Here is a 22,294-nt window from a genome sequence, read left to right as displayed (position 1 = left end):
ATATATATATATATATATATATATATATATATATATATATATAAATCAGAAACTATGAGCCCAATTCCAAAAGAAAAAAAGAAGAGGGTAGAAAGAAAAAAAAAAGAAAAGAAAAAAAAACAGTTGCCTGTTGGTGCCTGGGACCAGCGGCTGTGCTGGTTTGGGGGAGGGGCCGTCTGGTTTGCTCAGTGTCAGTCCCACTCCTGTAGATAAGCAGTTACCAGTCATGGAGGGGTGGGGTTTGGTGTAAGCAGGTCCCACTTCCACTGGGGGCCACTGTGCTGCTTCCTGAACCCCCACCCTGTTGATGATGGGGAGAAAAATGGCAACACCCTAGTCTCTGCTCTCCGGACCAGGTGTCTCAAACCATGCTATTCAAGCGGCCCTCACAGAGTAGCGTGGGCAGCAGGCTTGTCCTGCTCCACAGTCTCCCGTGCCTTCTAGGCCTTCCAGTGTCTTCAAGGATCCTGCACTGCCCAGACCCTGTTCTGGAATAGCGCCACTCCGCCCCGCTGATAAAAGGCCTTTGGCTGGCACCTTCAGGGTCTTTTGTCCTTGGGGAGGCAATAATCCCTTTTCTCCAAGTATTCCAGGAAGGGGACCGTTCTCTCCCAGTGCGCCCCTGAGATCGCTACACCGCACTCTGCACTTCGGCCGGCTTTCTACCTCCTGGGAGCATGGTCCATGGCTCCCAGCTTTGCTCCAGAGAAAGTCACATACTTCCAAACCTCCGAGTTTCAGCGCCTAAGACTGTTTGCAAACCAGAAATCGGCACTCTCCGTATTTCTCGTTCCCCAGTCCGTGATCCAGAGACTTTTTTCTTCTTGTAGTAACTTGAGGCTGACTTTTACAACTCCCCTTTCTCTCCCTTTTATCTCTGCACAGAAGGGATTCCCTCCCCTCTGTGCCTATGCCGTTTTGTCTCCCCCGATTCACATACACACACCTCAATCCTGCCAAACTGTCCCCCTCCAACTGTGGAGACCCTTCTGCCACTCTGCAGCTCGATTTCCTGGGTGTTCCAAGTGCTCTGACCTCAATACAGTTGTTTTGAAGGATGAGGAAAATCCCGGTCCTCCCACTTCTCCACCATCTTCGCCCATGTACTTACTCTTTAAAAAATTAGGGAGGTACTTTTGTTTGCTTTGTTTTTGTTTTTTGGGGGGTCTTCTGGGTTTTTGTTTCAAAGTTGACGAGAAGGATCTAGAAGAGTCGAGGCGAGTTAGGAAAGGAATGATTTGCAAGGCTCCATAGCAGCCATAAAGGAATGGGCCTTGGGATGGGTGGATACCTCTCTGTTGTAACAGGAGGAGGTGAGGAGAGAGTGCAGATATGAGTAAGCTTGTGTTTAGTGTCAGTAATGACGTTTTCAATAGGTGAGAGTCAGGGAACAGAGACGTGGAGAACAGTCATTGCCAGGATGGGCTGGCCAGAGACTGTAGCAGGATTACCCAGCTTTGTATGATCCTTGTGGTGATAATGGATCTGTGTACCCAATGATAAATGACTTTATCCCTATCTTTGGTTACTTGGGTTTACATAAGAACAGAACTGACTGTCGGCTTTATGAGAATTGACATTTTGATAGTGTGAAAAACGAGAGGGAAAAAGAAATCTCAGGTGTTGTAAAGAGTGTGACTGAATGATGGACTGTGGGCTGAAGGGTCGGGGCACTTTGTAGTTGGCGCACTTGAACAAGCAGACGGGCAAGCAAAGCTGAGATGTTAGTGATTTTGGAGCTGACCTGGAGCATCTCCAGGTGATGAGAAGGAGTGAGGTGTGGCCTTGAGCGTGGACAGCTCAGGAGGAGTGAGAGGGACATCTAGGGAAGGCGGAGGAACCAAGGGGGTCACCTGGGACCACTGCTGGGTGATGGCGAAGACTGTCAGCTGGTTGCCACAGTGGGAAGAATGAGTTTGGCAAATCTGCCCCTAACAGTGTCTCCTAATCTATAATTGTTGTTGATCTTCGATAGGAAGCAGTGACCACAGTATATACTCCACCAGTGGTGATTATTCTTCTGAAATCACCTCACAGGGACAGCAGTCTCAGGATGTACAGAAGAAAGAAACATTTCCCAATTTTGCTGAAGAGTCCATGTGGAGAATGATAAAACAGACATCTGAGTACATTCTAATGACATATCAGGTACCTGAGAGGTAAGAAAGCACTTTAAAAGACCCACTTTTATTTAAAGTTTATTTAGAGAGAGAGAGAGACAGAGCGTGAGCAGGGGAGGGGCAGAGAGAGGGGCACAGAGAATCCCAAGCAGGCTCTGCGCTTACAGGAACTCAGTCTCACGATCTGTGAGATTGTGACCTGAACCAGAGCCAACAGTCAGACGCTTAACCGACTGAGCCACCCAGGTGTCCTCAAGGACCCCCCTTTTAAATGGGGTTTTTTAAAGAAACTTTTATGGTTTTTTAAGTGTATTGTTTAATACAAAGTGATTTTTTTTTTTTACGTTTATTTATTTTTCAGACAGAGAGAGACACAGCATGAACGGGGGAGGGGCAGAGAGAGAGGGAGACACAGAATCGGAAGCAGGCTCCAGGCTCCGAGCCATCAGCCCAGAGCCCGACGCGGGGCTCGAACCCGCGGACCGCGAGATCGTGACCTGAGCCGAAGTCGGACGCTCAACCGACTGAGCCACCCAGGCGCCCCACAAAGTGATTTTTAACTTCTGTTTTTATAGATGTTCCTACAGAAATGTATTTTCACATTCATTCATTTGAAGTTAAATGATGAATGATCCCGGAACAGTGGCTGTAGTGGCAATGCCGTGCACACTCAGATCCACACCGCACCAACGTGTGCATCATGAGACCAGAAAACAAAGACAGCACCGCTTCCCCAGATGGCACACACATACAAGAACTTTTCTCTTTAGACGCTGAATTTTTCGCATTCTGAGAGAAGAGAGGAGCTGAGGGAAAGCTGTGTCTTGCGTCTGCCCCATTCAGGTGCTGGTACAGATGCTTTCTCTAAGAGAAAGAGCTCTCGCTTCACCAGCTTGACAAAGAGCTGATTCAGTTCTTTGTTTAATGGGCACGTTGTATATTAGCAAGAGATAGAAAGTATATCACAGACCCAAACAGAGCTGTTCATGGATCACACGAGAACCCTGTGCCTTATTCAGGACTGAGGTCGCTTGTCTGTCCACAGGGTGAAAGAGACCGTGCTGAAAGGGGACCTGGAGAGGCTGGCGGGCATGCGGCCGTGGCAACCCCAGTTTTCACGTGCGCAGAAGGAGGAGCTGGCCAAGGTGCACTCTTGGATTCAGAGTCAGACTGTCCCTCGAGAAATAGACATCAAGGGAAGCACAGTGACAACAGCTGTCATTCCTGGATGTTTTTCTGTGCCAGGTAGTGCTCGAGGCACTTAATACTCATTGCACGATCCCACCAAAAATTACAACCCTCACAGCTACTTTTGCAGTAGCTTTACTATCCCTGCTTTACCAACAAACAACACAGTCATGTATACAGATGTTGGACACTTTATATATGGCTGACAGTCCCTCTGATTTTGAATACAGGTCTCTTTGACTGCAAGTGTTTTTACCAGTTGGAATGTTCTGGGACACCTGCTTTGATACATGATTGGCAAGGAAGGAGAGGACCAAGGGACTTGCATTTCACATATGCAGGTATGTTTGAACAGAGTTAAAACTCAAGGTGTAAGATTCACACCAGAGGTAGTCTTCATACCTGGCAGGAATTTCCGTGAGCCCCAGGTGCTCTTTTGTTGTTGCGAGATCTTCTCAGTGAGATCATATGTGAGCGGCCTAGACAGTGGAGTTTTGACTTGCTCGTGGTCCTGATGGTGGCTCCGTGGAATGATTGTGACAGTTGTAATGAGCTCTGTATTCCCACAAGTGTTGAGATGCAGGAGGTGATAATGTGTGAAGTTAAAAATTATGGTAAGATAAAAAAAAAAATTTTTTTAAAGGGCTCTGCACTAATAGTGTGGATCCTACTTGGGATTTTCTCTCTCTCTCTCTCTCTCTCTCTCTCTCTCTCTCTGCCCTTCCCCCACTCATTCATTTTCTCTCTTTCTCTCTCTCTCTCAAAATAAATAAACATCAGAAAAACTTAATTTAAAAACTATGATAAGAGGAGAAAGCTAAGCACTCAAAACACTGTGGTATTAGGGCTTCTGAAGTAAACAAGTGCCGGAAGCCTCCCCACCGCCCGTTTTTAAAGAAAGGAATGAGCGCCTGCAAAGTAAGGAAAGTTAGATACAGTAGTGCCAACAGCAGGAGCTGAGCTGGGCACTCCACGTGTCTTCATTCGTAAGACAATTTGTGGGTTCGAGCCCCGTGTTGGGCTCTGCGCTGACAGTGTGGAAGCCTTCTTGAGATTTTATCTCTCTCTCTCCCTCTTTCTCTCTGCCCCTCCCCTGCTCATGTGTGCATGCGCTCTCTCTCCCTCTCTCTCAAGTAAACTTTAAAAACTAAAATACTATTTGTGTGCTTTTGTACGAGTATACGGATGAGCTTCAAAATAAGCAAAAGTAGGTAAACAACTGTCATTTACCTTTTAATAATAAGGAACGACCTGTAATACAGACGATTCTTAGGCATGAATTGAATAAATTGGGGAATGAGATGGGTGCTTGGCCAGCATTTTACTGATTGTAAGACTTTCCAGACGACATCATGTCCTCTTGCCTGCTCTTGTTCTCTCTTGGAGGGCTGTGTCACCTGCGAAAGCAAAGACTCCCTTGGTGACGCCGCAGAGTCCTGTGGTCAAGCTCCAGCAGCAAACGGCAGTTGAGTGGCCACGGAGATGGCACCTGCCGGACAAGCAGACCTCTTGGTGTGTCTCTTTAACCCCTGACTCCTACATGGCCATGAAGCTATCGGTGAATGTGAAGGTTTTCCCTTTTGGACTTTTTAACAGGCATCATTTTTCTGAAACAGACGTTGTATATACCGTCTTTCATTCCTGTGTTCCTGGTGTATTAAAGCTGTCAGTCAGCTTCTCTTTCTGGTTGGCCGTGCTCTGAGCAGATTGGATGGCCTCTAGAGAGGTGCGTGCACAGCGACACTTGACTTCGGGTGTCACCCAAAATGGATGGTAGTTAGAAGTATGGCTAGAAGTAGCCCCGAACGTAGCCTCGTTTATTTCGTTCTGTTGTTACGTGGATCATTTTCCTGTGGGAGGACGTAGGACGTCCCACCTGCAGGCCGTATACTGTTCGGAATGGTTTCCGTAAGTTGCGTACTTTCATGCGGCCTGTGCACAACTTGGTGCTTCCCCCCGAGATTAAGAGGAGACGTCCCGCTTCCTCACGAGGCCAAGTCACTTCAGTATTTACCAGTGTTAGAAAATACCGCCCATTGGTACACTGGGAATAGCTGGCTTTTAGGTTTGGATTCTGAGCTTTATTCCTATAGATGCCTTTCCTTTTAATTTTCCACCTTCCACTGAAATTCCCAAAGTCTTAAAAACCAGTCTACTTACAATGAGCTTATTCCTTGGGGTTAAGTTAGCTTTTGCATGTGTAACATTAAAACAAAAAGAGCTCTTCACTCAACCAGTGGCATTCTCCTTTTTAAGGTTCTGGTTTTTAAAATAACGATTGTAAAGAGTTTCAGAAGTGACGTAAGAAATAATGCTCTTCCTTTATGCCTATGTGTTTGAACGTTGTCTCACCAAAACTAACACTTAACTCTTTCTTTCCAACCAACTTACACACAAGAGGTCTGTCCGTCTTTGCCAGAGGTCTGTAAGTGCCGTGGTGGCTTCCCGGTGACAGCCGCGGTTCGCGGGAGCTCCGTGGTCCTCACGGGGGTGCAGCGTGGCCGCAGATCAGTGCTTCCTACTCCGGCCCAGATGGTGTTTGTGAAGAAGTGAGTGGGTTGTTAACTTGCTAAGTCCCTGTTCTCGAGAGAAATCCGTGATTCCTGCCCAGACTTGGAGGGACTCATGCGGTTCACACCCACACAGATCAGAAAGGAGTAGAAGCAAAGGAGCAGGACCTTCTATCTTTTATATAACAGACTGACTGATCTTTCGTGTTTTGTTGCTTTGTTTCAAGCAAACTCTCTTCCTCCCTCCAAGTTTGATACCTTTTGTAAAGTACATATAACTGATAATAATTAGGAGACTCGACCTCTTCATCCGTGAGGACTGCGGAGCCCTGATTCTCAATTCCCGTAGCTCAGGTGTCCTTTCTAAAGTAGAGTTTTCTGGAGGGTGAGTCCATCTTAAGGTGTCAGAACCATTTTCAGATGCTAAGCAGTTCCATGCAAATATGGAACTGTCATTTTCTACTCCATCCTGATCATTCAGTGATTTCTGAAGTCCTCGTCATCTTGGTCAAGTTGTGTGGCATTTTTACCCTTGGTGAAAAATCAACTTTAGAAAAACTAACCAGCCTGGGTACCGTCCATCAGTGTAGTCATTGCGACCTTCTGTAGGGATAAAAGTTTTAATTTGTACAAATCAAAACTGATGTGTGGCTCTCAGGGGCCACTCTGCTTCATGCAGCCCGTTTGAAACCTTACGTTCTCTAATAATGGAAGCGCCTTTGTCTGGATGTTCGTCTTACCTGCGTTTGCTGATTTCTTTACCTTCGGACACATCTTATAGCACAAATATTATGCCAGATTTGGTATGAAACCGGTGCTTGTTGTAGGCAGATCTGTAGTTTATAATTTTCATATGTTGACACGTAGACTAGTTGGCGTATTCAGAGATTGTACCGCGAAGCTCGCACTGCTGGAGGGGAGAGGGCACGCTCAGCAGTGACACTGCTGCCCCCCAGGGGGGCTCTACCAACCTTTATATATACTTCATTGTTCGGGTTTATTAACTTTTTGTATGAATACAGAAATTGGTAACACGTGTCTGTACTATAGGCTTCGATGTCTACATAAATGTTACCCAGAAGGTGATTATTTTCTTGGATATGAGGTCAAGATTTTTGAAAAACACAATGCTGTGGGAATGGAGTCATTTTGCAATTAAGTAAAAACTTCGTTATAACTCACAAGGTAAATTTAATCCAAATTGAAATTTTGTTTCAGGTGAACTTACAATTAATTGTGTGAATTTACTTGTTTTTAATGGTTATTAATATTTCAATCAGGTATCTTTTTTAAGGAAAAACATAAACTGTACATGCAGAACTGGAGACGTTTTTTTGCACTGTGTCAGTAAACCTTTGTACACACGCATTCACAGAGTGTAAGTTGGTGTGTGCACACACACATTAGCGGGTTTTAAAAATTAACAAACGGGCTCTTCCTTCCATTCTGTGATCCTAAACCCGCCTCAGCCTCCTTCCCTGTATAGGAGACGATCCCCGAGTCAGCGAGCTGCACATCTGCAGCTCACAGGAACCGAGAGCAAGCATGTGTCTCTGTTAGGAGTTTAAAGCTCAGGGACAGGGGATTTGAGCACGTGAACCCACCCCATCAGAAACTGAGGAGAATTCAGACCGCTCCCAGCCTGCGTCTACACATCCTTCACTGTAGAGACTTTTCCACGACAAGATGCTGATTTTTTTAAGTGATGATACTGTATGTCGTCATTTTTAAGGGTTGAGGGGACACGCAGGAAAGGTAATGTTTAAGTGAGTTGTAGTTTAACGGTTTCAACTAAATTGCATTTTTGTGACTTTTCTGCTTAGTATTTGCTTCTGTTAATTTTATTAGCTTTACTTTTCAATTTTCAGAGAGTTCTTTATAAATTCACGAAGGGGTGCTGGGGTGGCTTAGTTGGCTAAGCGTCTAACTCTTGATTTCGACTCCAGTTATGATCTCATAGTTTGTGGGATCGAGCCCCATGTTGGACTCTGGGCTGACAGTGTGGAGCCTGCTTTCTCTCTCTCTCCTTCTTTCTCTGCCCCTCCACTATTCATGCACACTCTCTGTCTCAAAAATGAATAAATATTTTTTAAAAATAAATCGATGGAAAGAAAAATTATAAATGTTCAGGGCCTGTTTATAAATAAAATGACCACTCATGGTATTTGCAAAACATAGAGGATTTATTTTTCCAAATAGTCATGAATGGGGTGTAGTTCGCTTAGTTTTTTTCTATGCTGTTTTCAAGTCAGACATTTTTATTTTTAACTTTCTAAGGTGGTTGTTTCTGAGTTGACTAATAGATGTTCATTTTACTTCAGACACAGTATTTCCAGAAGCATTCAGAGGGAGATCCACGTTTCTTATATTGCTTCCTGATTCTGGCCAAAAGATGACTCAGGAAAATGTTAGGATCTTGTCCAAAGAAAGCTTGAAACTAGAACAATACACAAAAACAAAAAACATAGGTTATCAATGAATTAAGATCGCTGCAAGAAAAAGGAACTGTAGTTAAGACATAGGACCTTTGAAAATCGTTTGCCATTGTAATTGCAGTATGAACCCAGAGTATGGCTCTGGAAGGGCTCCCTGTGCCCAGCCAGGGGTCCACCAAGTCTGTGTAGCCCTCTGATGGCCATGAAGTTTCCTAAGCCCTCACTGACCTCTTTCTGTTTAAATAATGTCAGTAACATGTTCTGTACAGTTACCATCTTGTGTGTAAAATAGGGCTTGTATTTCCCCTGAAATTTACCTATTTAAGCATGGACCCTTTGGTTTGTTTTTATTGTAGAATTTCATGAGCAAATCCTCCTAATTACCTTTGTGGTTTTAGAGTCTTTAACCATAATCCTTCCACTCATAAACATCTGAATGATAACTTTTAGTCACATGCAGAAGCTACACCAGCCCCTTCTGGGGGGGGTTCATCCCTGTTGGGACCTCAGGTGGTGAACACCATCTCCAGGATCGAGTGTTTCCAGTGTATTTTTATAAGGATGTTACTGGGCACTAAGCCAAAAAACAAAACAAAACAACAACAACAAAAACGGTCTCTGGTCAAATGTTTGGGGAGAGCTTGGTTAAAGTTGAGCACTGAATAAGGTCTGGTAGGCACATTTTATACACATCAAAACTTAGAAAAAACATGCTCCAAGATAACACTGATTGGCCAGTTACTTGAAGGCATGATTTCTACCCCAAACGCTACCCAGTTCAAGAATGTAGGATCCTCTAAAGTCAAGGTGTAAAATGCCTCACCCAGCTCTCCTAAATATGGTCACTTACCTGTCTCATACCTCCTCGCGGGTTAGCAGTGCCAGTACCAAGACCTGGAAAACAGTGTTTGAAAACCATTCATCATCAGATCTGTGGTTTCTATTTAATGCTTGTCTTATTTAAAACACACAAAATAGAGTATTACTGAGTCGTGCCTAGTTTCTGATCTTCCTGTTTTCACTCTGCAGCAATATTTACCTGAAGGCTGCTGGGCAAGTACCCTTGTGCTTGTCTCTGATGGAGTTCACAGAGGGCGCTGTGTTCTCCCCAGTAGTCCACTCAGAACATTTTACATGAATGAACTTCTATTAAACAGTGTCTATTAAAGGCTCCATTTTGTTTGCAAAATGTTTTGAGCCTTGGTGTCATTGCTCAGTGGAATCCAGTTGGAGAAACTAGTAAGAGCTAACATTTTGTCGATAACTGCATGTGATTGCGGTGAGCATTTCACTTGCATTTTCTCACTGACTTCACAAGAGCCCCACGAGGTGGATATTTGTATGAATCCTGTTTACTGGTGATGAAACTGAGGTACCAGAAGATTAAGTAATTTGCATAAGATTTTAACAAGTAGAAACCCAGAATTTAAATTTGCACTTATTGGGCCCCACATCAGGCTCTCCGCTGACAGCACGGAGTCTGCTTAGGATTCTCTTTTTCCTCCGCTTCGCTCTGTCCCTCCCTTGCGTGCACATGCGCGCTCTCTCTCTCTCTCTCTCTCTCTCTCTTAAAATAAATAAACATTTTAGGGGCGCCTGGGTGGCTCAGTCGGTTGAGCGTCCGACTTCGGCTCAGGTCATGATCTCACGGTCCGTGAGTTCGAGCCCCGCGTCAGGCTCTGCGCTGACAGCTCAGAGCCTGGAGCCTGCTTAGGATTCTGTGTCTCCCTCTCTCTCTGACGCTCCCCATTCATGCTCTCTCTCTGTCTAAAAAATAAACATTAAATAAATGAACAAACAAACAAACATTTTTAAAAAAATAAATAGGGGCGCCTGGGTGGCTCAGTCAGTTAAGCATCCGACTTCGGCTCAGGTCATGATCTCACGGTCTGTGAGTTTGAGCCCCACGTTGGGCTCTGTGCTGACAGCTCAGAGCCTGGAGCCTGGTTCAGATTCTGTGTCTCCCTCTCTATCTGCCCCTCCCCTGCTCATGCTCTGTCTCTCTCTGTCTCAAAAATAAATTAACATTAAAAAAATTAAAAAAAAATAAAATTGCACTTATTGGGAATGGATAACACCCTCCTTCCTCTCCAAAATAAATGTGTACAGAAAAAAAAATGTAGATATGCTGAGGTACCAAGGAGAGCATGATGCTTGCAAGGAGTTGGTGAGAAAGAGAAAACACCAAATTGCAGAGGAGTCTTTACACCAGAAGCGGAGAGTGTTGGGCAGTTTATTAGCATGTTTTATAGAACATCTTTCTATTCCAAAACAGGTTTTTACCTCACATAGTGGATGAGAATAGAGAGTAATTCAGTAGCAATAAAATCAGACAGCCTGTACACGCATGAATTATTTTACCTGCTTTCCTAAGACTGTCGCCTCTCTCTGCCCCTAACGTCTCCAGCATTTGCAGGAGGGACACTCTTTCCAGTTCATCCAAGGTTGATCTTGCGTCTCCATCAGGTGCTACACAGAGTAATAGAAGAGGTTAGTAGCTTGGTTCGTCAATTATTTCTGTTCCCTGTTGTCTTTTGGGGGCTCGAGGTCAGAGAGAGAACACTAGAAATTCCCCAAATGCTAAGTTCGTGATTTGTCAGTGGTGTTTTAACAAAGAGGTGGAAATGCTGTGATCCGATTCGCAAGCTGGCAGGCCAGACAGTCAAGAGGAGTGGATCTAATTCTGACTGTCTTCTGCCTTGTGTGATTTTGCCAAGCCGCTCGGCTGCCTTGAATAGTTGAGTGGAGCTGAGCCACAGGACCAATTAACATTTCCACCGGGGTGCCAGGGTGGCTCTGTTGGTTAAGCATCTGACTTGGGCTCAGGTCATGATCTTGCAGTTCATGGGATCAAGCCCTGCGTTGGGCATTGTGCTGACAGCTCAGAGCCTGGAGCCTACTTTGGATTCTGTGTCTCCCTCTCTCTGCCACCCCCCCCCCACTTGTGCTCTATCTTAAAAATAAACATTAAGAAAAATTTTTTTAATTTGAAGAATTTGTTAAAAAAGAGTTTCCACTTGAAAAAGTAGTTCTTTTTTGTTCCTATTTATCTACTGCCTATTGCCGCAATTATTGAATTATTATTATTATTGAATATAATAATAAGAAAAAACCTTAAAATACTCTTTAAATACTTTGATAGTAATAACATTTTTAATGTGAAATGTCAGTTTAATGGCATGTAAGAGGTGTGGTATGTGTGTATAAGATGTGTAGGAATGTGCGTGCACGGCGTGTGGAATGAGCGTGGAAGGTGGGAGGCGTACTAAGCGGGCACTTGGCTCCCGGAAGGCTCTCTTGGCCGGCAGCCGCACTCTGAGATCAGAGGCTCCGGGAGTCCTGGAATACCCGCCTGCTGGCCGCTTGCAGATGCTCAGCTACAACCTTGACTGGAAGACAACGCACTGAAACCATCATGACGGCATCTGAGCACATTCACAGCATTTCTGAAGATTATTCATGAAAATCTATAAAATTTGACCACGTGTAACTGTGTGTGTAATGAAGGCTCATTTATGTCAAAACAAATACATTAGAAAAGTTTAGGCAAGAACTTGAAGGCAGGCTGCCACCTGTTTAGAATTTGAATACGATGCTACACTGACCTACATTTTAAAAAATCAGAATAGGGGCTCCTGGATGGCTCAGTCGGTTAAGCGTCTGACTTTGACTCAGGTCATGATCTCACGTTTCGTGGGTTAGAGCCCTGCATTGGGCTCTGTGCGGACAGCTCAGAGCCTGGAGCCTCTGTCAGATACTGTGTTTCCCTCTCTGTCTCTGCCCCTCCCCATACTGTGTCTCTCTCTGTCTCTCAAAAATAAATGTTAAGTTTGTTTTTAAAAAATCATAATACATTTTTAAATGTATGATTTTAAAAAATCTTAATACAGAGTACATTTTTGAAGGGGACAGAACTCTCTGAATAGTCAATCTTGATTTCATCCTGTGCTTGCTTTCCAATGTTCTTTTTAAATAGCAGAGATTCAGTAAAGTCAACGCCTGTTTTTTATTTTTATTTTTAAATTTTTTTTTTTAGAACGTGAACAGGGCAGAGGGGCGGAAGGAGAGAGAGAATCTCTAGGCAGGCTCCACACTCAGCACAGAGCCCAACACGGGGCCTGATCCCACGACCCTGAGATCAAGACCTGAGCCGAAATCAAGAGTCAGACACTCAACCAACTAAGCCTCCCAGGTGCCTCTCAATGCCTGTTTTTGACCATCGATGTGACTGACAGGAGGTCACGGGGTGTGCCAGCTCATGGACACAGATGACTGACCAACAAGGCTTTTGCTGATTGTCAAAAAGCCTCTTGGGAGAAACCTTAGAGACAAGAAATTATAAAATCAATGGTCCAGAAGGGTTTTCCTCTGCACTTAAAATTTTAAGTCTAAAAGTACCCCAAATGAAAGGCAAGATAAAATCCAGTTAAAGTTTTAGTGGAAACTAATAACCAAGCATCAGCCTTTTCATTTCTGAAACTAAATTAAGAGGAAATAGCAAAATAAGTATCTGCTTGACTGATTTTTTAAAAAAATTCAACTTACACTCGATCTGAATGGAACATAAAAGGATTTGATTGTACCTGGAAATCGGTGTCATCCCGAGCTCTGGATTGTCATTTTTGTATTTTCTAATAAATATTTTTGCTTCATATAACACATGTCAGGTGATTACTTTTTAACTTAATATAAAATAGTTTTAATCTACAATTGGAACAACCAAATTCTACATCCAACCAGTTCGTTTAAAATAGAAACTAAGAGTAATGATGTTTTCAATGTAGTACAGTTTTTAAAATTGGAAAAAAAAAAACAACCAAAACAACATTTTTGGGTTACAGAAGTGACATGAATTAAGCAAAGCCACCCCTTCGACCCCTATGTTTTAGAAAGAAAGTAAAAAACCTACAATGTGCCGTAAGGATCCTCTAGTATTCTATCCATAGCTAAGACTTAATTTAGCAAGACTCCTTCAAGAAAGAATTCCCGTCCTTATCTCCAACTTTGCATATGAGACCCTCAAAGACTCTTCCATGACTAACATAAAGGGGACAAATCCATCTTACCTGAGAGCTTCAGAGCCTCTTCCCTGGAGTCAGGGATGGGCAGAGAGAAGAGAGGTTGTAAGCATCCTATGAAAAGCAGACAAGAAACCAGCTTATGCATGCTTGGCAAGAGACAGAAGTCTTCCTTCTTGGCTTCTGTTGCTCAGAACTTTCAACTTGCTCCTCATTCTGTGATCGGCGATTATATATATGATCCTATGACTCATATCACCCCCCTCCAAAAAATTAAATTTATTGGCTATGGAGGCTAAAAGGCAATCACTTTGCATTGATGTAATTTTTCAAGGTTAACAACTCATAGACAATAAATTTGCTGTCATTGCCTAGTGTACAAAGTAGGCATTATATAAAGACAGAACAGTTAGGTTTATAAATCTGGCCAAAAGAGTAACTGAGCAATAAATCATAAATTCAAGGAAGGGTAGCACCGGGGTTGAAGTGGCCAAGGTGAAGACATGGGTTGATGAGTCCCAGCAGGCATGATTCAGGCGTGACCTGGAATATGTTGCTCTCCCTTTTTGTAACCTCTCAAGAATGATAGATGAACTGTCTTGTGTTGGGGGCTTCCATGCCCAAAGAATGACAACGTCCAGATTGAAACTTAAAATCAGTTCTTTAGTGAAGATAAGTTAAAATGCACAGCAAACATTTGGGCCCAAAGCAGCCTTAAATTACAATATTCTCCATCAAGGAGGGATAGAGCACAAACCTGAAACCCTCGCTGATCAATATTCCCCGCGTCTGACTGTTGCCTTGCACTCCCACTCTGCCCCACCGGCATCCACACAGCACAGGGGTGCCTCTGACACACAAGTGTGATCATGTCAGGTCCTTGCTCAAAACCCTCATGGACCTGAAATAAAAGCTAAAACTACAGAATGACTAGGGAAAAAAAAAAAAAAAAAAAAACCCATGAGCCCCTCCACAACCTTGGGGTAGACAGACATTTCTTAGCCGAGACACCAACCACATAAGCAAGAAATGGATAGACCCGACTGCACCGGGATTAGAAACATCTGCTCTTTGCCAGATGCTGGTAAGAAAATGAAACGACCAGCCACTGCTGCAAGAAAATAGTCACAAAACAGGTCCCTGATGCAAGACTTCTCTGTAGATACAAAATGTGTATAAAGAATTGCAACTCAATAAGCCAATAACCCAAGTAAAGGAGTGAACACCTACTCCACAGCTGTAAGTAGTATATAGAAGGTGTATAAGGACATGAGGAAATCATTGGAATCAGCATTGATTCCATCAGAGAAATGCAAATGAAGATCACAGTGAGGGGCTACCATGCACCCACCACAGCAGCTGCAGCCAAGAAGACCGACAATCCCAGGTGTTGGCGAAGGCGCAGGGCCCGTGGGGAAACAAAACAGCACAACCGGCAGGCTTGGGTGGTTCAGTCAGTTGAGCATCCGGCTCTTGATTTTGGCTCAGGTCATGATCTCCCAGCTTGTGAGTTCCAGCCCCGCGCTGGGCTCTGCGCTTGGAAGTGTGGAACTTGCATAGGATTACTTCTCTCTCTCTCTCTCTCTCTCTCTCTCTCTCTCTTCCTCCCCTGCTAGTGCTCTCTCTCTCCCTCTCAAAATAAATAAACTTAAAAAAAAAAAAAAAAAAACGGCACAACCTCCCTGTTTGTAACTTTCTTGTAAAGTTAAACATACATTAAAGTGTGCAACCCAGAAAGCCCGCCGCTAGACTATGCTAGGTCTACAGATGCTCAAGCGAAATGAATACATAGACCCGAGGAACGCTTCTATGCAAACACTCACAGCAGTTTTGTTCATAATAGCAGAAAACTGCAAACAACGCAGTGTCCATCCACAGACGCATGGACGAATAAACCGTGCTAAATCCTATGAGGAGGATTCTGCTTAACAACACAAGGGAACTGCTGATAAACATGACGTGATGATAAAAACACAAAAATTTTATGCTGAGCAAACTAAGCCAGACCTCGGAAAGCACATGCGGCATGATTCCACATAAAAGAAGTTCTAGAACTTGCAGCACACTCCAGTGGGAGGCAGAGGGTTGACTGTGCAGAGACTAGGGCACCCACTGGGGTAATGAAAATGTTCTATCTTGACCAAGGCAACAGGTACATAGTTATATATACATTGACCAAAACTCAGACCATATACTTAACGTGGGTGCATTTGATTGTATGTAAATGATACCTGAATAAGGGTGACTGCGTTTGAAATCTCCCTTGGCTCCAGGTTCATGTTTCACGTCTTCCAACACCACTCTCCCCTACAGCTAAACTCTACTGCTTCCTGAACACATCCCTGCCACAGGACCTTTGCAATGACTGCTGCCGACCTGAAACGGTCTTTGTTCCGACATGTGCCTGGCTCTCTTCCTCACCTCCTTCACGTGTTTGCTAGAACGCTACCTCCTACGTGAGTCCCTCCCTGACCCTGCTGCTTAAAAATTGCAACAAAGCTGCCCACGACCTTAACCATCTCCCGCCTCGCTCTATTTGTCCCATTGCACTAAGCGCCTTCCAGCACGGTTACATATTTTAGGTCATTATTTGTACGTGGTAGGCACTCAGTAAATACCTGTGAAATCAACGTGTGGGGCGCCAAAGTGTCAGGCCTTGTTTCAGGGGAAGGATGGTAAGTTTCTACTCTTGTGAACTTTCTAACTGGAGGTAACAGACAACAAAATGAATATTTGCCATGATAGTTTTTTGTTGCTATGATGAGGAGTAAAGCATAGTGGTGGCACCTGGGTGGCTCAGTTGGTTAAACGTCTGACTCTTGATTTCGGTTCAGGTCATGATCACACAGTTCGTGAGTTCAAGCCCCACATTGGGCTCTGTGCTGGCAGTGTAGAGCCTGCTTGGGATTCTGTCTCTCCCTCCCTCCCTCCCTCCCTCTCTGCCCCTTTCCAGCTCATGCTGTCTCTGTCTCTGAAAATAAATAAAAACTTAAAAAAAAAAAAAAAAAGAATAAAGCATAGCAGGGAGACCATGCAGTGAGACAGGCAGTCAGGGAAGATGTTAGTTCAGACAGGACAGTCGGGTGGCCTCCGGGAAGGGGACATTTGAACAGAGACCCAGACGGCATCAGGGAGCCATACATTTGGAGGACCTCCCAGCGGACGCAGAGGAGCACCTGGGGAAGGGGGTGGGGTGCTAACAGAAGAGTCCCAGCACCAGCCAGGGAGGGGAGCGTTCCACTAATGGGCAGGTATCGTGCAGCACGGACCCCTGGGATGGGCAGCATGGGGCTCATCAGTGCCTCAACAGGGACAGGGACAGTCGGGGCAATTTCACACGCTCCCAGGTCTGGTAGGGTGGAGGGTGGTCACCTTACTGCAGATTCATCTACGTATTCAGACATCTCAGCACCTACAATGTGCCTGCACTGCCAGGTGGGGGACACAGCCGTGGACCAAGAAGACAGAAAGCGGCTCCCAAGAACCTGATGGCCAAGTTGGCGCCCACAGAAACCACTGAGCTCCAGCTTAAGAAAACAAGTGCATTGGAACGACACAGGATAGCTTCTAGAATACAAGGGGCTGTGCAGTAGTAAGTAGCAGAACCAGAAACCCACCAGGACCTAGAGTGACAAGAATTCCTGCTCCTTTGACCTCTGCCCTTTAGTGACTTGACTCACACTTAGTCCCTCCCTCCTTCTCTCTCTCTCTCTCTCTCTCTCTCTCTCTGGTTCTACATTTCCTTGCCTTGACATCTTTCTGTCCATTTTATCTCCTTCTTTCTCTTTGCAGAACTGATTTCTTTTCTTTTCCACGTGTGTTTGACCATACATAAAGCCCACTGCCCAAAACATGCCTTTCTTCAGTTTAAGATCAACCCAGGGGCACCTGGGTGGCTCAGTCTGTTGAGCCTCCGGGTTCAGCTCGGGCCATGATCTCACAGTTCATGAGTTCAAGCCCCAAAAGGGGGTGTCATTAAAGAGCCTGCTTGGGATCCTCAGTTCCCCTCTCTCTACCCCTCTCCCACTTACACTCTCTCAAAAATAAACATTAAAAAAAAAAAAAAAAGATCAGCTCAAACACATTATCTTTACGTCCAATTTGCAAATTCCTAGGAGAGAGGGTTTGGCCCAGTGCAGCGGGGCGTTTGCTGAACAGCCCCGCGCGAGGGTGCCTGGGGCAGCTATTGCACGAGAGAGGACATCCCAAATGGAATACAGTAGGGCAGGAGCCAAAATATACTTACACCCGATAAGCCTGCTTTCAGAAATCTACCCTACAGAAATAAAACAACAGAAGCAAAACATCCCCTGTAGTCATCTGCATCCTTGTCTGTGGAGGCAAAGGCATTAAATCAAAGGCTGCAGACTGAACTGCCTACAGAAATCAAGGAGTGATCATGTAAATGAGCGAGGCTGGCTTGGCGAATGCAATAGGGAGTGGTGGGGACTGTGGCAAAGTGGAGAGCTTATGTTCTTTCTAGAGGTAGACTCCTGCTGCTAGTTGCCAACTCTCAATGTTAGAAATCTGAATTTTAAGGGCTATCCATGATTTGGCAACTAATTCAAATTAGAAAACAAGAATGATTGGGGAGCCCGGGTAGCTCGGTCAGTTGAGCATCCAGCTCTTGATTTCTGCTCAGGTCATGATCCCAGGATCCTGGGATTGAGCCCCGAGCCGGGCTCTGAGCTGAGCATAGAATCTGTTTAAGATTCTCTCTCTCCCTCTGCCCCTTTCCTGCTCATGTGCACGCACATGCTCTTTCTCTCTAAAAAAAATAAATAAATAAAAAACAAGAATGACAAAAAATGCACTGTAAGACCACTCTTTGTCAAATAGTATACACCCACAAAGAGCTGTAATTCAACCTACAGGCACCATGTTCTGGCCTAAATGCCCAAAATAAGTGTGTAAGTTAGAAGATCATAGAGCGTAGCAACACATAATTTTAGCAATCATTCAAATGATAACTAAAAGATTACAGAAACTTGGAAAATAAAATAATGTTAAGGAATTAGGATACAAGGTGATTGACACTATGTAATAAAAGGGGAGTATGTGGACAAGAACTGGTACGTAATGCTGCAAAATTGAAAATACTGTGTAGGGTGAAGGGTTGTTTTTAAGTGCTCTTTTATTTAAAAATATTTTTAACATTCAGTTTTGAGAGACAGAACACGAGTGGGGGAGGGGCAGAGAGAGAGGGAGACACAGAATCGGAAGCAGGCTCCAGGCTCTGAGCTGTCAGCACAGAGCCCCATGCAGGGCTCAAACTCACAAACCACAAGATCATGACCTGAGCCAAAGTCGGATGCTTAACCAACTGACACACCCAGGTGCCCTTATTTTGTTATATATCACATACCTATGTGTTACATATATATATTACACGTGTATATGTAAAGCACTCCTGAAGGAAAGTCCTGCCGTGAGGTCGGGAACCAGGCAGGCTGAGGTTGGGGGACTGTTGGTGCCCCTTGAGGACATTTCTGAGAGGTGGGGTGAACTTTAGATGCTCCTCTCTATGGAAGAGGCTGTCTGCCAAGCTTTGTCATCCTCTGGTGACTCAGGGGCACTTCTGACAGTTATTAGTGATGATTTTACAGCATGGCCTAATTAAGTTACTACTACAGGCTTAAGCTTAAAAGAAAATTAGCTTCTTTCCTTCCACAGACCCTCAATGACAATGTCACCTTGTCCCAGAAATGTACTGACACATCATTCAATCCTCACGGTCCTTGGTAGGCAGAGCAGCTTCGTGTCTATGGCAGAACAGGTGTGAATGAGGACCACGTTTCCTAAGAGGTGGGGGTCCCTTTCGTTAGTTGCAAATTACCTTCTTAAACCAGAGGGGCGTTTTTTTGTGTGTGTCTTGAAGAAGCAAAGAGTTAATATGACGTATTTGGGGTGACTCGTGCCCATGGAGCACCAGCATCCATTGGCTAAATAGAAAAGTCACAAATCTCTTTTTGGTCTGTTCTGAAACAACTGTCTACTCTTGTGTCATATGGGCAGAGTCCTCAGTTGGGAGGGCTCCCTAAGGAGAAGCTGATAGGGGTGACTTTGCCCAGTGTCTCAAGCCTGTTTAGGACTTTCTGAGGACTAATTGTCATAATCCAGGACGACCTATCAGGAGTGTGTTTGTGCTCCTCAGACACTGTCTCAGAAATGCAGTGTCTACACCATTTCTGACACAGACCCGGGTCCCTGAAACCAGCACAGCTCACATTCAGATGACATCTCAGACATCATAGGGGTCCACTCTTATTTCTATTAGTGTAAAATCACAGGTTATAGACTCTCAGATATAGAGTTAATGTAGATTAATGAAAAACTTAATCTGTATTTGTTATAGGTTTAGTTTAGATTAATTTATATCTCAGATAACCATTTTGTGTAAATGGCCAGTGAATGCTGTCCTTGTCAACTGCACGATGGCAATAACTCTTGGGCATCGTAGCCCCACCTCACTCCCCAGGAGAATCGGGGGGCTTCTCGGGAGAGGTGAATGGGGACCAGGTGAGAAAACAGCCTGAACCAAAGCCCAGAGGATGCGCTCAGTGTGTTTGCGAAAGGCTGGGCACAGCTTGCTAAGACCAGAGAGGTATGTGGGACTAGATCATATCACCAAGGTAAGGAATTTGGATTTGTGTCCTTTAATGGCAAAGAGGTGAGGCAATGAAGGGTTTTAAACAAGGGTTTTTAACGTGTCATTCACATCTGGGTGTCAGGTGGCGATAAATGCCATGAAGAACTAGACTTAGGAAGGTGATGGGATGGAGAGGCTATTTTAGGTAGGAGATCAGTATAGAAGGAAAGGAGGAGAGTGTTGTGTGGCTCTCTGTGAAAAAAAGCATTCCAGGCAAAGGGGATAGCAACTGCCAAGCCCCTGGGGTAGGACTGGGTCTTGCCTGCTTTCAGCAACACCCTGGGGGTCAGCCTGGCTCCAGGAGAGTTGATCAAGGGGGAGGACAGTGCAGGTTGCAGAGAGAGAGACGGTAGAGGGACAGATCTAGGTTCTTGATGGCTATTTTAGGGACCTGGAGTTTTAAAGTGAGTAGGTTAGGAAGCCTGTGTGGAGCACAGGTGTGGCAGAATGTGAATGGTGGTTTTAAAGGCTCACTCTGGCCACTGTGTGGGGAGGAGACTGCAAGGGGTGGGGCGTGGACAAGGCAGAAGAGGAGAGACTGCCCTCTAAAGGCTGGAACTGGGGGTGGTGATAATGGCTGGATATTGCACTTATTGTGGGTTTTTTAAAGTTTATTTATTTTGAGAGAGTGAAAGGAAGGGAGTGAGCATGAGCAGGGAGGGGCAGAGAGAGAGGATCCCAAGCAGGCTCCACACTGTCAACACAGAGCCCAATGTGGGGCTTGATCTCACAGTTCATGACCTGAGCTGAAATCAAGAGTCGGATGCTCAACTGACTGAGCCACCCAGACACCCCTGCAGCTATCTTGAAGGACAAACCACTAGGATTTTCTGGTGAATTGCCTCAAGAGAATGGCATTCAAGAGAATTGCCTCAAGAGAATTGCCCAACGTTCCTGACCTGAGAACCTGGAAAGGCTCCATCACCTGGAAGAAAATGTGGACATCCGTGGGTAGAGCAGGTTTGCAGGGGGATTGTCGAGAGTGGTTTGGACATGTTGGTTGGAGACCTGCCAGGCAGAGGTCAAGAAGGAGCTGGAGGCACTCGAGATCAGGCAGAAGACCTGGGCTATCGATTAAACCTGAAGTCAGCAGATGGTGTGCAAAGGCATAGGGCTGCATGGGTCACCAAGGACTCGGGGACAGACAGGAAAGGAGAGCAGAGGAGATGAGGGCCCGGGAGGCCCACGGAGTCTTTGGCAAGAGCAGTTTGGTGGCATCGAGGGTTGAGAGGCTGATTAGAATGAGCTCTAGAAAGAATGGAGGAAAGCCTACGAGGCCGGGCGCTTCCTCTATCAGTGGAATAATAACGATGATGTCCATGCAGGTGTCCCAGGCTCGGCATGTTGTGGGCACACGTACCGGAGTGTCCAGGGGGAGGGACGGAGCTAGGGCAACATCCCTGCTTTTCAGATGCTGGAAGGGAGGCTGCACGAAGTCCAGAAGCCTGCCAAGTTCCTGCAGCTTGTGAGCGCTGGGCCTGCTACAGGGACACATACCTGGCTGGGCTGATGGTTTCCCCGTCTTTGATATCCTTCATGTGACCTGGCAGTGTTGGAAGGTGGGAGCCCTGCCACCAGCCGCGGGTGCTTAGGGGCCCTTCCACAGCAGGGGTGCCTGAGAGGAGCCACGTTGTGGAACTGGATGAGTATGGCCCTGTCCACAACTCCCCGGAAGGGAGGTGACCACCTGAGAAAATGACAACGTGCCTAGTGATAACAGCCTTACTCAATGGGCCTAGATTTTTATAAAATACTTTTAAAAAGAGGTCTATCCATTGGCCTTAAAAATGCTGCATTTCAGTGGAACCTTGTGGGCAGCCACAGATGGGCCGGATCTTCACTGCCAGGCACTATTTTTCCAGCAGAGGCGTCCATCCCCACCCCGGTGACCCAGAAGGCCACTTTTCAAAGAAGGATGAGCTGCCAAAGCAATGACACTCCAGGTCTGGAGTTCATGCATCGGGGGATGCGTCATGCCTTGTGGATGACGAGGAGGGGGGTGGGGAGGGGGGGATGCCGGGTAAACATCCACTCTCTTTATTGATCTGATTCATCCAATTACATGGGAGCCTCATCTAGGCAACGTTCAAGGGATGACTCAAATGTCACCTGAATGATGCCCGAATGGCTTCGGCCAGGACTTTTCATCTTTCTGATGTCACAGAAGGCTTTTAGTTACAGAGAATATTAATTGCAACCGAGGGCTGGGCACAGAGTTAAACAGAAATGAAAAGTCCCAACGTGGCTATGCCACCACGATGTATTTACCAGGAGGACGGGCACTGGGCCAAGCTGAGCCAGCTGGGTGACTTTATCAATTGTCATTTCTATGTCTCTTCCTTAACTCGTACGTGATGGAAGGCAGCCTGTATCC

At 45.3% G+C, this 22,294-nt stretch overlaps 2 protein-coding genes across 2 annotated transcripts in view; one reads left to right on the top strand and one right to left on the bottom strand.

Annotated features, from left to right (window-relative positions):
- The window catches only part of PER3 (period circadian regulator 3), a 69,204-nt gene extending 53,418 nt beyond the window's left edge, over positions 1–15,786 (top strand). The window contains 4 exon segments of the mRNA XM_049618173.1: positions 1,976–2,159; positions 3,166–3,325; positions 4,695–10,743; positions 15,585–15,786. Coding sequence (XP_049474130.1) covers positions 1,976–2,159; positions 3,166–3,325; positions 4,695–4,778 — 428 coding nt within the window. The 3' untranslated portion in view covers positions 4,779–10,743; positions 15,585–15,786.
- Positions 8,136–13,419, bottom strand: UTS2 (urotensin 2). Its single transcript, XM_049618172.1, has 4 exons — positions 13,320–13,419; positions 10,615–10,722; positions 9,104–9,147; positions 8,136–8,255 (listed from the first exon to the last, which is right to left on the bottom strand). Exons 1-4 carry the CDS (start codon positions 13,417–13,419, stop codon positions 8,136–8,138), a joined length of 372 nt encoding a protein of 123 aa, XP_049474129.1.
- Positions 15,787–22,294: the final 6,508 nt, after the last annotated feature.

The sequence above is a fragment of the Panthera uncia genome (genome assembly GCF_023721935.1).
Source record: "Panthera uncia isolate 11264 chromosome C1 unlocalized genomic scaffold, Puncia_PCG_1.0 HiC_scaffold_4, whole genome shotgun sequence".
Lineage (NCBI taxonomy): Eukaryota > Metazoa > Chordata > Mammalia > Carnivora > Felidae > Panthera > Panthera uncia.
Note: the sequence above shows the minus strand (reverse complement) of the source record. Positions and strands in the feature narration are given on the sequence as shown.